Source organism: Antennarius striatus, chromosome 2 (genome assembly GCF_040054535.1).
Source record: "Antennarius striatus isolate MH-2024 chromosome 2, ASM4005453v1, whole genome shotgun sequence".
NCBI lineage: Eukaryota > Metazoa > Chordata > Actinopteri > Lophiiformes > Antennariidae > Antennarius > Antennarius striatus.
The window spans coordinates 26827708-26841460 of NC_090777.1; the positions used below are offsets into that span (position 1 = coordinate 26827708).

At 40.7% G+C, this 13753-nt stretch overlaps 1 protein-coding gene across 1 annotated transcript; it reads left to right on the forward strand.

Annotated features, from left to right (window-relative positions):
• The first annotated feature begins 1566 nt into the window (after nt 1–1566).
• Nucleotides 1567–12679, forward strand: LOC137613590 (tetraspanin-2-like). The gene is made up of 8 exons (XM_068342936.1): nt 1567–1754; nt 7687–7789; nt 9602–9699; nt 9881–9955; nt 10051–10134; nt 10232–10288; nt 10421–10504; nt 10597–12679. Exons 1-8 carry the CDS (start codon nt 1686–1688, stop codon nt 10660–10662), a joined length of 636 nt encoding a protein of 211 aa, XP_068199037.1. The 5' UTR covers nt 1567–1685; the 3' UTR covers nt 10663–12679.
• Nucleotides 12680–13753: the final 1074 nt, after the last annotated feature.

The following is a 13753-nucleotide window of genomic DNA, read 5'->3' on the forward strand; positions in this document are numbered from 1 at the left end:
TAGTTTGAATGTTTGTTCATTTGTTTGTGATGTGATGAAATCCATGAGGTTGAATGAGGACAACAGCTGAAGATAAATTTGTTTCAGATAGTGCTCTTTGGCTACGGGAATAAATTTAGTGCCAGAAGGAAAAGAACATATTTTAGCTCCCTGTGACAACTACAGTATCTAACTTATCAGTTAACTGTTAAATTGTTATTGACTAATTCATAGAGTACCAAGTTCTTCTAAGATGTCTAACACTTCTATTCTTTCATTTACTATTAAATGGATGAATAGAATAGTGTTATAATATTGGAAATAATGTTCCATAAGAGGTTTCCAGCATATTGCAGCTCCAGCATCTGGTTTAACTGCACAGGAGAAATTGTGGTGCTGTTGCAGTTACAAAGAGCCTCCACACCTCAGCAACATAACTTGTAAAATGAAATTGAATAAATCCTACAATAAGGTAATTTAAATATGGAAGTTTTGAAGTTAGCAATTTCTGTTTTACCCAGTTGTCTTAATAGTAAGCTTCTGTATTATTTACATCACCATAAAGGATGGTTCCAATATTTAACTAGCGTGATGAAATCTTGATCTCATGATGAACCTGACAGATTATTTCAGCCCACATCAAGATGTTATAATGAACAGCTCAACTACATATAACCCAAATGATATACAATATCATTACTTTTATGCAAACAGAGGCTATGGTGTGCAAAACTTGTGGTTGTAATTCAAGCTGCCGGCAGTGTTGTAATGTGTTGTGACATTGCGCTTAACAACTAATCACTTTTAATAGCTTCAGATAAGGAAATCATGCAGAACACATTTCAAGTTGTTTAGGTGACTTTTCTATGAGACTTGTTTATTGAAAAAATAAAAGACACACTATATAAAAATGTTCTGCTATCCTGTAACGGTGGAGGATAAGATCTTGTAGATTGCAGATTTTGCTAGGATCCGTACATCTACCAAATGTCTTATTTTTAGGTGTGACATGTTACATGTGAGGCTTCTTTGAAATATTCTAGAGGGCACTGTGGAGTCATGTTGGAACGTCCTTTGCCTGTACTGTGAAATATGCAAATTCACCATTTCTAGTATGTGCCAGTATATCAGGCATACTAAAGCCCACAAAATCGTGATTATTATAAACAGAAAATTTCTACAGGGTTTCTGAAGAGAGTGCTTGGGCCCTAATAATAAAAAAAAAAAATTCTCATCGGCTACAAAAGGTTCATTCTCTATTATAGTGGCAGGCGAGAAAGTACGACGTACGTTTTGCAGGTTATTTGTGGGTCTCTGCTTATTTTAATAAATATTAGAGACATTTACAGCCACTGCACATTATTTGCTTGTTTTTCCAGCGTTCTATCGTTGATAATTCATTCTTTGAGCGTTCCAACATTTGTCGTATAGTCTCAGTCCCCCCTATACCCCCCCCCCCTGTATTATTGAAAGGGGCGGTCTGGAAAGAGTTTAAGCGGATCGTGTGTGTGTGTGTGTGTGTGTGTGTGTGTGTGTGTGCGTGCGTGCGTGCGCGTCTGTGAGAGAGGGAGAGACGCTGCTTCTTGATGCCCCAGTGTTATTAATGTTATGACCGGGGTCGCCTGTTGTCACAGCGAGCGGATCCAACACAACAGTCAGACAATTTTTCGCGGTTGAAGGCAAAACGCAGACGCATCCAGCCGAAAATGGGGAAGGTGGAAGGAGGAATGAAATGCGTGAAGTATCTTTTGTTCGTGTTCAACTTGATATTCTGGGTGAGTAGATGTTTTGCTTCTGATGCGATGCGCCAGTGACGCGGAGCAAGTGCAGCAGCGCACACGGATGGAGGCAGATTGACTGGAACTCTGCAGCGCGTCCGGAGATTTTAGGTTCAATTTGCAAAACCATGCTTAGTTTAAGCATCCTGAAAAAATATCCCACTGATTTATTTCACTGTTGCATAGCAACGTGTTTCAAAAGATGGAGATAAAAAGCTGCTTTATTTATTTATTTATTTTCTTTCATTTAATGAAACAATTAAATCCCCTGATGGCACTAACAGCTCACTAAACATCTGCGGCACCTGACGCTCACCACGACAGTGTGAAACAGCTGTCAGCAATGAAGAACATCATCCAAACGCACAATTTAAGTGGCTTATGGGGGTCTGGAAACTGTAAGTCGAAGCAACAAATACATTTATAAGGTGTTACTCGTGTATTTTAAACCACAGTTCCATCTATGAAAAGACGTGTCAGCAAACTATATGAAAATATTATGTTATAAATTCCATCCAGTGTCCAAACGGTCAAGTCCTGCGCTCAAACGCGCACCTCCTAATCAGAAGAGTATTACTCTTCGGAATTGGAATCAAACCCTCCATTAATGAGGGACAAGAGTTACTACACTCACTTTTCCCTCTTGACCTTTTTAAACGTTGTAAATTGAGTTTTTATCTTACGTCTGTGCCCGACTGGTTGGCGGTGATCTAATACGAAATGACCGCCTAAGTGGTTGCGTACTGCGCCTGCGCAAAGCCATCTGTCATCACCTGTGATTGGAACTGTGATCCAAACTTGGCTCCAAACAAGTCAGATTTCTGTAGAAAAATAGGTGAGGTGTCTTTTTTTATTGAGATTTTTTTTTATTTTATTTCAATGCGCAGCGAAGTCTCTCATTTCTTATTATTGCGCAGTCTTTCCCAGCTCTATAGAGCTGCACAGCACAGGTGCTTTAACAACCACGTGTTATTTTAGCAACTATGCGGAGATATTTTACACTTAATCCATCCGTCCTGCCGCCTGTGGGCTTTATTTAGGATCGTCCGGCGTGGGTCACCCTGTGTGGCGCCGAAAGGGTGACTGCCAGAGGTTTTTTAGTTTTGGCTCACCGGGCCTCAAATCAGAATTTCCACAGAAGGAAAACCCGCCCCTTTTCCTGGGGAATCGTACGTTTTGAAGGGAAGACTGAATGAAAAGACAGAAGGAAAGAGATTGAGAGACAGCATGGAAAACAAACTCAGCAGCTGGCACCCTGCGCCGGCGTCACTACCGAACGGCGCAGAGCTGATTGATAAACGTGCGCAAACCCCGAGGCCCAACATCCTCCAACTGCGCCCTCACCGCAGGGGCTCTGAGGGAAATGTGTGGAGTCACTTAAATGTAGCTCACATGTCAGGTGTGTGTGTGTGTGTGTGTGTGTGTGTGTGTGTGTGTGTGTGTGTGTGTGTGTGTGTGTGTGTGTTTTAAGGTGCACTTTGGCTTCTGTGTGGCACTATTCTCACTCCTCGGAGGGGACTTTCCTTTATTTGTGTGTGTGTGTGTGTGTGTGTGTGTGTGTGTGTGTGTGTGTGTGTGTGTGTGTGTGTGTGTGTGTGTGTGTGTCTGAGAGAAAGAGATTTTCCAACAAGCATCTGTGGAGTGGATCAGGCGGCGTGAATGGATCCATTGTGACAGTAGGACAATAGCGTAACTTCAGTCTGTTGCTTTTGCCTGGCTGAGCGGCAAACCCTGCTGGACCTCCAAACCTGACAACCCCACCATTCAGCTTTTCTCTCTCCTCCTCCACACACACACACACACACACATACACACACACACACACATAAACACACCCCTCCAGTATGGGTGTGGCTGTTGCTGAAATCTCATTTTCCATAGATTTGAATGTGGACACAATGAAGAGGCAGGCATGGAGATGAGAGAGATGACAGACGAGTTGCGGTCAAACAGGTGAAAACCTGATAGAGGAAAACAGAAAAATGAGTCTTCATTCCTCTTTTATTCTCTGGAAAGGAGAGATCATTTGGAGATTGAAGCGGGATATTCACGCACGTGTTTACATGCTCACGTGGCAGTATACAGGACAGTTGGCGTGCATTTGACCCAGATAAAGACAGAAAATAGATCAGCGTGATGATGGGGTGGATTTAGTGGATGTGTCCTGTTGGGAAAGGCATTGCTCTTCATAAAGAACCCAAACCCACCTACAGTGATGCTCCTTGATGTTCTGATCTGTTCCTACACTCTTTTAACCGTTGTCTATAGTCGTTCAGCTAAAGAACAGTGATCTACAACTTTATCTGTTGATGGTGGAGCGAGAGATGATGACAAGAGTGTGATGAAAGTGGGTGGAGGAGGGGCAGAAAATGTTTCTCTTGCAGTCCCACCCAATGAGCAAAGCAGGCTCCTCTTAAACTGACTGGAACACTGATTAATGTCAAACAGACCGGAGCTGCAGGCCTTGCTGGCACTGATTGATGAAGCGGGTCACACACTCACTTATAACCACCCTCGTTTGACAACACACACACACACACCCATCTATCAGTGCTTCCAGCGTGGCTGTGTTTATAACCTGGTCTGACTTCACGTCTCCGTAACATGAAGTAGTGAGGTTCCCCTGAGGGAGTGCCATTTATAAAGTGGGGGTCAATCTTTTTGTATATATTGCAATGATCGCTGCAAATTAAACAGCTTGTAAGGGAATATCAACACACCACTGGCTTGTCTGGGCTGTGTTTGTGTGTCACAGTTCACTGATTGCCCTATTTAGTCAAAAATTAAGCCAGTGAGGTAAACAGTGTGGGCCAAACAGCTCTTCACACTGGTGTGTGTGTGTGTGTGTGTGTGGGAAAGTTAACAGCACAAAGTGTATTTCTCACAGTGTTCTTCCTCCTCATGATAACACCTGATCCGCCGTGTCTTTATCTGAAAAGTTCCTGCTAGACAGACTTCATCCAGCGATTTGTTTCCTTCATTACTGTCAGATTCAACAGCAGTATTTTTTATTTGCTGGGCAGTTGATTCATGCAGAGATTTTTTTGTTGTACTTATTTCGATGAGCAGCTAAACATCCAATCGATTCGCACTTTTTACAGAGCTGAAACTATTTAAAATTCAAATACATATATAAAATCTTTACAATCATATTTTAAATGCCAATACTGTCTTAAGAATATAAAGATTTTATTCCAGGAATGTGATATTTACCAGTCTGGTCATGATGTCAATCTTTCTATTTGTTTTGGAGCTTTTCTTAAGCATTGCTTCAAAATTAAAATGACATTTTTGAGTTAATAGCGAGGTTATGAAAGTTCCTCAATGCCTGTGACATGAAGTTGTTTTTTTAAAAATAAAATAGTAATATTTTAAAGCAATAATAGGTTTATTTCCCCATTATGAATAATATATTCCTATTTATAAATATCGCAACAATGTGGAGACTCATTGTTTTAGATTTCATACCTCACTTCATGCATTGTTTAGAGGGGCCAACAAATTCAGAAGATGTCTGATAACATGACATTAAAATCATTTTTGGATTATATATTCCCCCCAGCCAGCCACACAGATCACACTTGAATGTGTTGTGGAGGTTGCTCAGTCCCACTAGGTTTACCCCGCCCTCACCCTGTGGCGGAGAACAATGGGATTTACCCCACCCATAATTAACTTGCTCCTATTTACATTTTCATTCGGTCCATCATTTTTTACTGTGTTTGCATCTATTTTTTTTTCTTTTTCAAGCATTCTCCAGACAGAGCTCTATTTTTGTTGAGCTTATATCACTCACTAATTACTACTGGTTTTATAAAAGCACTTTATTGTTCCTCGGCTTTCAAACTTTTGTTGTAATTTGCACTCCTTTTTTTTTTTTCCTTAAAAGATTCTTCTCCTAGAAATTGGATAATACCGCAGACTGTTTCTGACCTACACCACAGCCCCATGTCAGCTCAAGTCCTGTTTTCATGGAAATTCCACTCACAAAAACACTATTTAACTGTACCATTAAAAGTAGGCCTTACACTGTAAAAGAGCCCCAATAAATCTTGACTGAGAGATTTCCATCTCTGTCTCAACATATCCAGACATACAAACTGTCCTCAGAGGTGTTCTAACAGTAAAAAGTTCTCAAGAGAACTTTCTAATTCATACTGTCATCTGGATTTTAGAGACATTCAGGGAATCTATAAAGTACCCGGGTTGAAATCTAACTCAACAAGATGCTTCTGTAGTCTGAAGGAAAAAGATGATGGAGCATCCAATAATTTATTCTCTCTTTTTTCCCCTCTCCTTTCCCTCCTTCTACCCTCTTATTGTTGTGTTTCCCTCCTATTGTGCACCAAAGCATATAGCCACAGGGAGACAGTGGGTCTTTGTCCTTTGGGTGAGGTTGGGAGGGATTTGGTGGGATGGGGTGGGGTAGTGGGGCATACATGGAGATAAGTTAGGGAGCGAGGGGGGGGAAGGGGTGGATCTGGGAGGTATAGAGAGGCAGGGAGAAGGGAGGGGTGTGTCTGGTGACAGACAAAGTGAAGGGGGTAAAATGGAGAGGCATTTCTGCAGGGCTGCTAATGGGACCCTTGGAATAATCCGACTCAAGAGAGCCAGAAATAAAAATCTAGTAAGTCTATCAGCGCCTGTCTTCGGCGCCAGAGGTCCACTGTTGTAATATGGGACATTTCTGTACATCTGATTCTGCTCATACATGTAGACATAAAAGTAATAACTGACCTTTGGTTGTGTTCTGACTTGTTTTCAAATGTGAAAACAACCACCTGCTCCTCTATGACCCATTCCAGCTGCAACGGTAACCATTAGCAACTGTGTGTTTATGGGTTGAATCCATCCGGAGCCCATCTTTCCACTAATCCAGTCTGGTTGATTAAGTGGACATACCGTGTCTGTGGACTTGACTGCTAACCCTGAGTCCCATGAGATCGGCTGCTCTAAAGATCACCGGTCACCGGGTCCAAACTTTAGGAGGAGGTTGGCGTCTAAACAACTGTCTTATTCAGATGCTTTTCAACTCTGACCTGCTAATCTGAAGTGGACCTCTCAGTCATTGAGTGTCTACCGCAGTCTCTGCTCCAGACAGCATCCCGGATCCCAGAGAAATAAGCTGTTATTTCAAGGTTACCTGACATTTTTGAGGTTGAAGGTTTTTTGTTACAGTCAGTTTGCTGCAAAGCGAGAGCATTACAGGGCATGCAGTTTCAGTTGATGTATACTGATGATGGTTTAGATGAAGGAAAATATGAGCAACGTTTAACCACATTTCCAAACAAACAAGAGTGTCTGTTAAAGCTCAAGGTGCAGAACTGCTGCCCGCAAACCAGGCTGGTCATTTTCCCCTTATTGCTAAAGGGGTGTTTCAAAGTTACATTAATTACATTTTGCTGGGACTTACTGGTTTAGAAAATTTACCATTATGTACCAATTGAAAGTTATTGTTTTGACACAAAATATCAAATTTGTCAGGAACTGACTTTTGAAATATTACGTCTCTTACATAAGTGCAAAGGGTGGAGAGCCAGAATGGAAACTCCACAGCACCATTTACTTTATTTATGTGGAAAATCACATTTAAGGAGAACAAGGCGTCTGATGGCCTGAAAAGCACTTCCACTACGGTGTTTTAATAAAAAATAAAAAAAAGGCTTTGTGTTTGTAATGAATGCGGAAACCAATTTACAGCAGTGATGTCATTTCAAGCAAGGAAGGAAACCAGAAAAAAGAAAAAAAACCCGCTTCATTACGGAATTCATAACACAGCATTAATTTTCTACCTACTAACCACTGACTTTGTTTTGCTTGCAGCGATGTGTGCAACCGCTTGTCGACATAGGTTTTTGTGCATTTCTGTAATAAGTAGTTATGTGTAGCCAAACCTTATCCGAACTCTTTCGTTCCTGTCTCTCTGTAGTTGATGGGATCTTTTGTTCTGGCGGTGGGACTGTGGCTGCGCTTTGACCCTGAAACTGTGTCTCTGCTCAATGGTGATAAAGCTCCAGACACCTTCTTCATTGGTGAGTACATAATAATTCAACACAAGAAAAAGATGTGTTGTTGTCACTGCAGGGATTTTTTTGGCTTTGTTTTATTGTGCTTTTTTTCTTGTCGCTGAGAAATCTGTTTAAATTTTCTTTTAGGAGAATATAAATCTGCCACGTTTCTGTCATCTCCACCATTCTCAGTCAAGAGGTGGACTTTAAAATGACTTATTTCAGTGCCGTTCCTTTTTCTCTTGAATAAATGTCTGTCTGTCCGTCAGATGGGATGTTCCTACCGCAGACTTCCCTTCATGTGCATACTCAGACAAATACACAGTCCTCAAGTGCATGGAGAGCCCACACACACGCACAGAAATTGCATAAAAAGGGGAAAATAGTCAGTGCTTCTTTGCAAGTCAGTGTCAATGTGTGTGTGTCTTATTTGGATTCATGTTCCAATACCACGCGGATTAATGTCTGCTTATGATTTGATCTTTTTTTGATCACTGGGCATTTCTGCGCTTCATTCACACCGGAGATGAATATGAATAACAGGAAATGACTGCAGCACATAGAGCATAAATGCACGAGGGAAACCACAACCACTCACCTCACACAGATGGAAAGAAAGATGGAGTGACTGAGTGTTGGGCTTTTTTAGAAGGCCATTGAAAGGACAATGTGGAAAGGATTTGAAGAAAAACAAGATGTTAAATCCAGTGAAAATGAAAGGTGAGAGAGAGGTGTTTAACTGTCTGGTTTAAATTACCCACCTCCTACTCTCTGCTCAGTTATTTCTGTTGATGTCAGCTTTAAACAGTCTCCAGACTTTGCCCTCTTGATGGGTACTCTATTTACTTATCAAAAATAAAGTGGGGCCTTAAAAAGTTTGCATAATAACAGGCGTGACACAATAGTGTTTTATAGGGAGTCACTTTCTTGCACAAGCCTGTAACACAGTCAAAATATTTCATCAGTTTTTCCCATGTGTGTCTAAGTGTGTGTGTGTGTGTTTCAGTGTAAAATAAGACTCAGATGTCCATGTGGTTTGACTGGCGGGTCCTCTGTTGCACATGGCTTTGACAGTGAGAGCTTCACACAGGCGAAGCTGAACACACTTTTTGTTGTGCCTCGTTCCACTGTTGTCAAGCCCACACAAAACATCTCTTTGCTTTGTCCTTTGAAAAATAGTTCATATGTAATTATTGGGGTTTTTTTTCTATACCCAAAGCACTACAGGGGACTTTATTCTGGCAGTGAAACTGAACTCTAAATGACACGTCTAACCCAGTTATAAACTGTCACATCAAACCTCTTCATTGAGGTGGAATCCTTGAACTGCTGTACTCTCTTCCTCCCACCTGAGCCCACATCACCTGGGGATTCATTTGTCCCTCTTAATCATCATCTGTAAGGCTGTTGCCTAGCAACAGACTCACTGTAAGACTGCACTGGAGGAACCAACCTGTTGTTGGATTCCTCCCTCAGGCCTTCCCGTCATGTACTTTTCCTAACAAGCAGATTAAAGAGGAGATCTACGTACCAGGGTGATCATGTGAGGAGATTTCTCTGCTGTCCCCAGACATGATGCAATCGAAAAAACGTGAAAACCACACTGGTGCAGATCGACTTGGGAACCTCCTGAACGTTTCAATTTACATTCTTAGCTCTATACCGCCTCCTGCTGGTGGTGCTGAAAGTTAAAATAGCTTAATGAGTCTCAGGAGAGAATCAAACCTCAAAAGTAATTCATTTGCACCTTTTTTAGGTTGTTTCATCTGACATATCTTAAATGTATTTTTGTGGCTGCCGGTTTAGTGACCTGTGATGACTTTCTCTTTCCTCCAGGTGTGTACATCCTGATAGGAGCCGGCAGTCTGGTGATGCTGGTCGGTTTCTTCGGCTGCTGTGGAGCTGTACGGGAATCCCAATGCCTGCTGGGTTCGGTAAGTAAAAATGTGTATAAAAAATGCAAAAAGGGGAAGCTGTGGCTTAGGTGGTAAAAAGCATTGTCCACTTACCAGAAGGTTGAGCCCCCAGTACCCCAAGTCTATAGCATTTTTTAAAAAGCATATATGTTATGTATGTCAATTTGTTAGACTTATTGTCATCTGTGGGTCTTTTCAGTTCTTTGCCTGCCTGCTGATCATCTTTGCTGCTGAGGTGGCAGCGGGTGTGTTTGGGTTTTTAAACAAAGACAAGGTAAATTTACTTTTACTATCCTTTTACTGCTCGAGTATTTTTAATGATTGTTTTCACGATGGCACCACATCAGTCACTTCTTTTCTCTCACATAGATCATTGAAGATGTTCAGAACTTCTACACCTCAACCTACAATGAAAACAATAACAGCACACTCATCATGTCATACCAGAAAGTAGTAAGTACACAGTGAAGTATTTACGGTAACACTGTTCCCATTGCACACAGAGTGTATATTAAAGGATATTTTCTTATACATGCTTTCTTTATTTCAGCTGAACTGTTGTGGCACTGTGGCAAACCCCTGTCTCGATCCCGCACCAAATACCAAGGTTAGATCTATCACCAGCTCGGTGTAGAAATGATGGCTTGACATGTGTTGTGTGATAAATGAAGAGTGGTGCGACACCCATCACTTCAGTACAGTTTCAAACTGCTTGACTCATCTCATCTTCGGTCTGCAGGACTGTGAAACAGGCATCAAGGAATTCTTCAACAGCAAGCTGTATATCATCGGGTACGTGGGCATAGGTATCGCTGGAGTCATGGTAAGTAACGATATGAAAAAAAAGTAGAAAATAGACCTTCTGTTTATCTGTAAGAATTTTTTTTTTTCAATACTTGTTTCCCTCCCAAACAGATCATCGGTATGATCTTCAGTATGGTGCTGTGTTGTGCCATTCGCAACAGCAGGGAGGTCATCTAAGATGGATTCTGGATCTCACCCCTCCTGAATACCCCCCCAAAGACAATATAGCCTTCAGATCAAATGTCTTTCCATCATCTAACCAGCGACTCTAGAAATTTCAAAAGTTCCTTCCCACAATGGTGCTCAACCCGTTTCCCCTGGGCCGATCTTCCTCTATTTCCTCACAATATTTCTTAACATATTCATCATCACAGAGTCCACTTTTTACAACACTCTTGCTTTCATACTTGTTCTTTTCAGACAAGCCAGTGGAAACGGCATCATTTCTGATGACAATCTGTCATTCTTTCCCATGGCTGCCCTATGGCTCCTGCTGTAAATCTTAACCCACATACTGTTGCAGTAGTGTCAGAGGTTTTTCACACAGCCTTGACACTGACCCCTCAGCTGTGGGAAACTCCATCCAGAGAGAGCAATCTGAGGTGAAAGCAGCTTCAATGTGCACACAAACACATGGACGCGCACATGACACACATGTTGGGTTACTTGACTGTCTGAAAGACTCAACCAGCGTCTTGTACGGTGTCCTCATTGGTGCAATTGGATTTACTAAGAGTGGTAATGGTTATTTATATTATTATTTCTAGAATGCATATACAGGTATTAAATAGCACTATTCCTCACACCACATTATAAATGTCCAATCAACACAGATTACTCTTTACAAATGTTTTTTCATCCAATTATTTAAACTGGACATCCTGACTGGAAATGGTCAGATGTTTTGTGTGTTCTATATGGAATGGAGATAAAACGTACAGATGTACTGTTTCTAAAAAAACAAACTCCACCCGTTGAGCCACAACCAATTCGTTCTTCTAGGAAAGAAAAAGCCCTCACTTATTTGACTGTCCAGGTGACATAGATACCACTTTAAAAAAAAAAAATTTTTTTCTTTGTAATATATCCCTTTTCTTACATAACGCCACCATGAGTAACAGGATTTCAAGAGGATCATATGTACACGCATGTAAACATACCCGCTGGTCGGCTCAGAATAAGCATTTGCCCGATAAGATGTTGTCAGATGTATGTACTTCTTAGGACCCCACCCCCCACCCCCGTGTGCCTTAACGCCAACCTCTGCATCCCTCTGTCAAAAGTCACCACAAACCTGGGACCACTTTCATTAATCCAGGTTCAATCAGGCCACTAATTCTGTAGAATAATTCCAAGTGTTGGGGACTCGGGTATGTAAATATGTGTGAGTTGCCTTCATTATTTGTGGTACTATTTAATATGCTGTGTGTAGATAAATGTTTGCATTAGTCGTGCAGCGTTATAGTCATGACAGTGTTTGTAATAGTCCAATCAGATCCACACAACTAGTAACAGCTTCTTAAATGTGCCTTTCTTTAACAGCGAGCTATTTTTGAACACGTCTGAATGTAGGAAAATAACATAGCAAATGTGTACATATGTTTGTAGAGTCTTACTCAATTAATTATCACACACAGTTGATGCGTAGCGCACACGGCTCGATGTACCTTTATTGTTTTGGCTCGTTTGACAGTGAAACACTCGACTATGTCGTCTCTGCCAAGAGAACTGAAGCTGCAAAAGCAAAAAAAATAAATTCTAAATTGTCTGTAATTATAAAACAATGCTGGTTATATAAAAATGATCAAGCTTTACAGAATACAAGGTGTTTTTCTTATTCGACATTACAGTGTAAAAAGATTCAAGTGAGGTAACAAAAAAGGCTCACCATGTGTGGCTATTTGGGTGCCATTAGGTTGTGTTTACTCTGAGGAGCGAGGCGACGGGGTCAGAGATGTCACTTCGGAAACCCTAGTCAGTTAGAATAGGATGGACTGTGTAGTATTGCTGTGTACCCCAGCTGTATGTGTTTCAGTAAATCTGGAGATGTAAAGTACCGTGCACATGAAATGACACTGTGTACATAGTTGAACGTTTTGTAGTTGATTGTGTGTTAATTTATTTTAACCCCCATTCCAAGCGTCTCAGGAATATAGGTATTTGAATTTCAATAAAGTTTTTTTTTAAGTTTGCAGTTTCTTGTGATGCTTCCATGTTGTGATATTTTCAGTTTTAGGTTATTTCATCGTCTAATAATAACTGAAACAATTTCAAATAATAAACAATTTATTAAATCATCTGAATGACTTTTATAGTAGGTCAAACAGGTCTTTTATGAAAATATAAAGTTTTGTTTTTTTTTATAAAAAATATTTTCATACTTACCAATTTAATGATAAAGTTTGTAGTATTAAATGACTTCTGAATTATTAAGGGGAAAAAATTCATCCCTACTTCATTACAAATGCATCTTGTGTTCTTTCAGCACAAAATGCCTCCAGAGTTTAAGACGTAATTCATACAGGGGTCCTTTACATACATACAATACAATTTCCTCTGGGATTAATAAAGTATATCTATCTATCTATCTATCTATCTATCTATCTATCTATCTATCTATCTTTATCGGACCTGTTTAAAATGTATTTTCACAATATGAAGCACTGAAAATTTAGGAATCCGACAGTATTTCATTCTAATGAACACACAAATCCCTCCAGTGCTTACTGTATCTGTCACAGCTATATACACTTTCCAAATGTGAATACTGTGGTTATAATTTTAGAAGCAGTCAGGTGATCCCTGGAACGTGAGTATTAATTGGCCGTAATGCATAAATATACAGAATAATAAAATGGGTGCCTGGGATGGGAGGATGAGGCATATTTATTCAAAGTTGCTTAATTAATGATCCTAAAAGTTTGAATCAGAAGTTACTGGGTGTTTATTTAGGTTTTGAGGATGTTGTTCCTCCCAGCTGCTTGTATCTGATACACATGCAAGTTGGTGGGTTGCCAGGTTAGTTGCGCGAGTTTCATCTTTCCGCAGTTGAGCATACAGGACAGCTGCATATTCAGTTGAGGGGATAGTTATGTGTGCAATGCAGAAGAGGCTTCCTGACCAACCAGGGTACAATTACTCCAACGCCGCAGCAGGAGTATTCCCACTGCTGACATGTCTAAGCCACTGATGTATGTGTAGAGGGGTGGGCTAACATCTTCAAAGCTTGCATCAGAAAAGCTTCTAACCATTAAACGTAAACCTATTG

Excerpts from the sequence above, each read along its gene's own strand:
- LOC137613590 (XM_068342936.1), top strand. The coding sequence starts at position 1,686 with ATGGGGAAGGTGGAAGGAGGAATGAAATGCGTGAAGTATCTTTTGTTC. Across the intron at positions 1,755-7,686 it reads TGTTCAACTTGATATTCTGG|TTGATGGGATCTTTTGTTCT; the intron begins GTGAGTAGATGT and ends GTCTCTCTGTAG. Across the intron at positions 9,700-9,880 it reads CCCAATGCCTGCTGGGTTCG|TTCTTTGCCTGCCTGCTGAT; the intron begins GTAAGTAAAAAT and ends GGGTCTTTTCAG.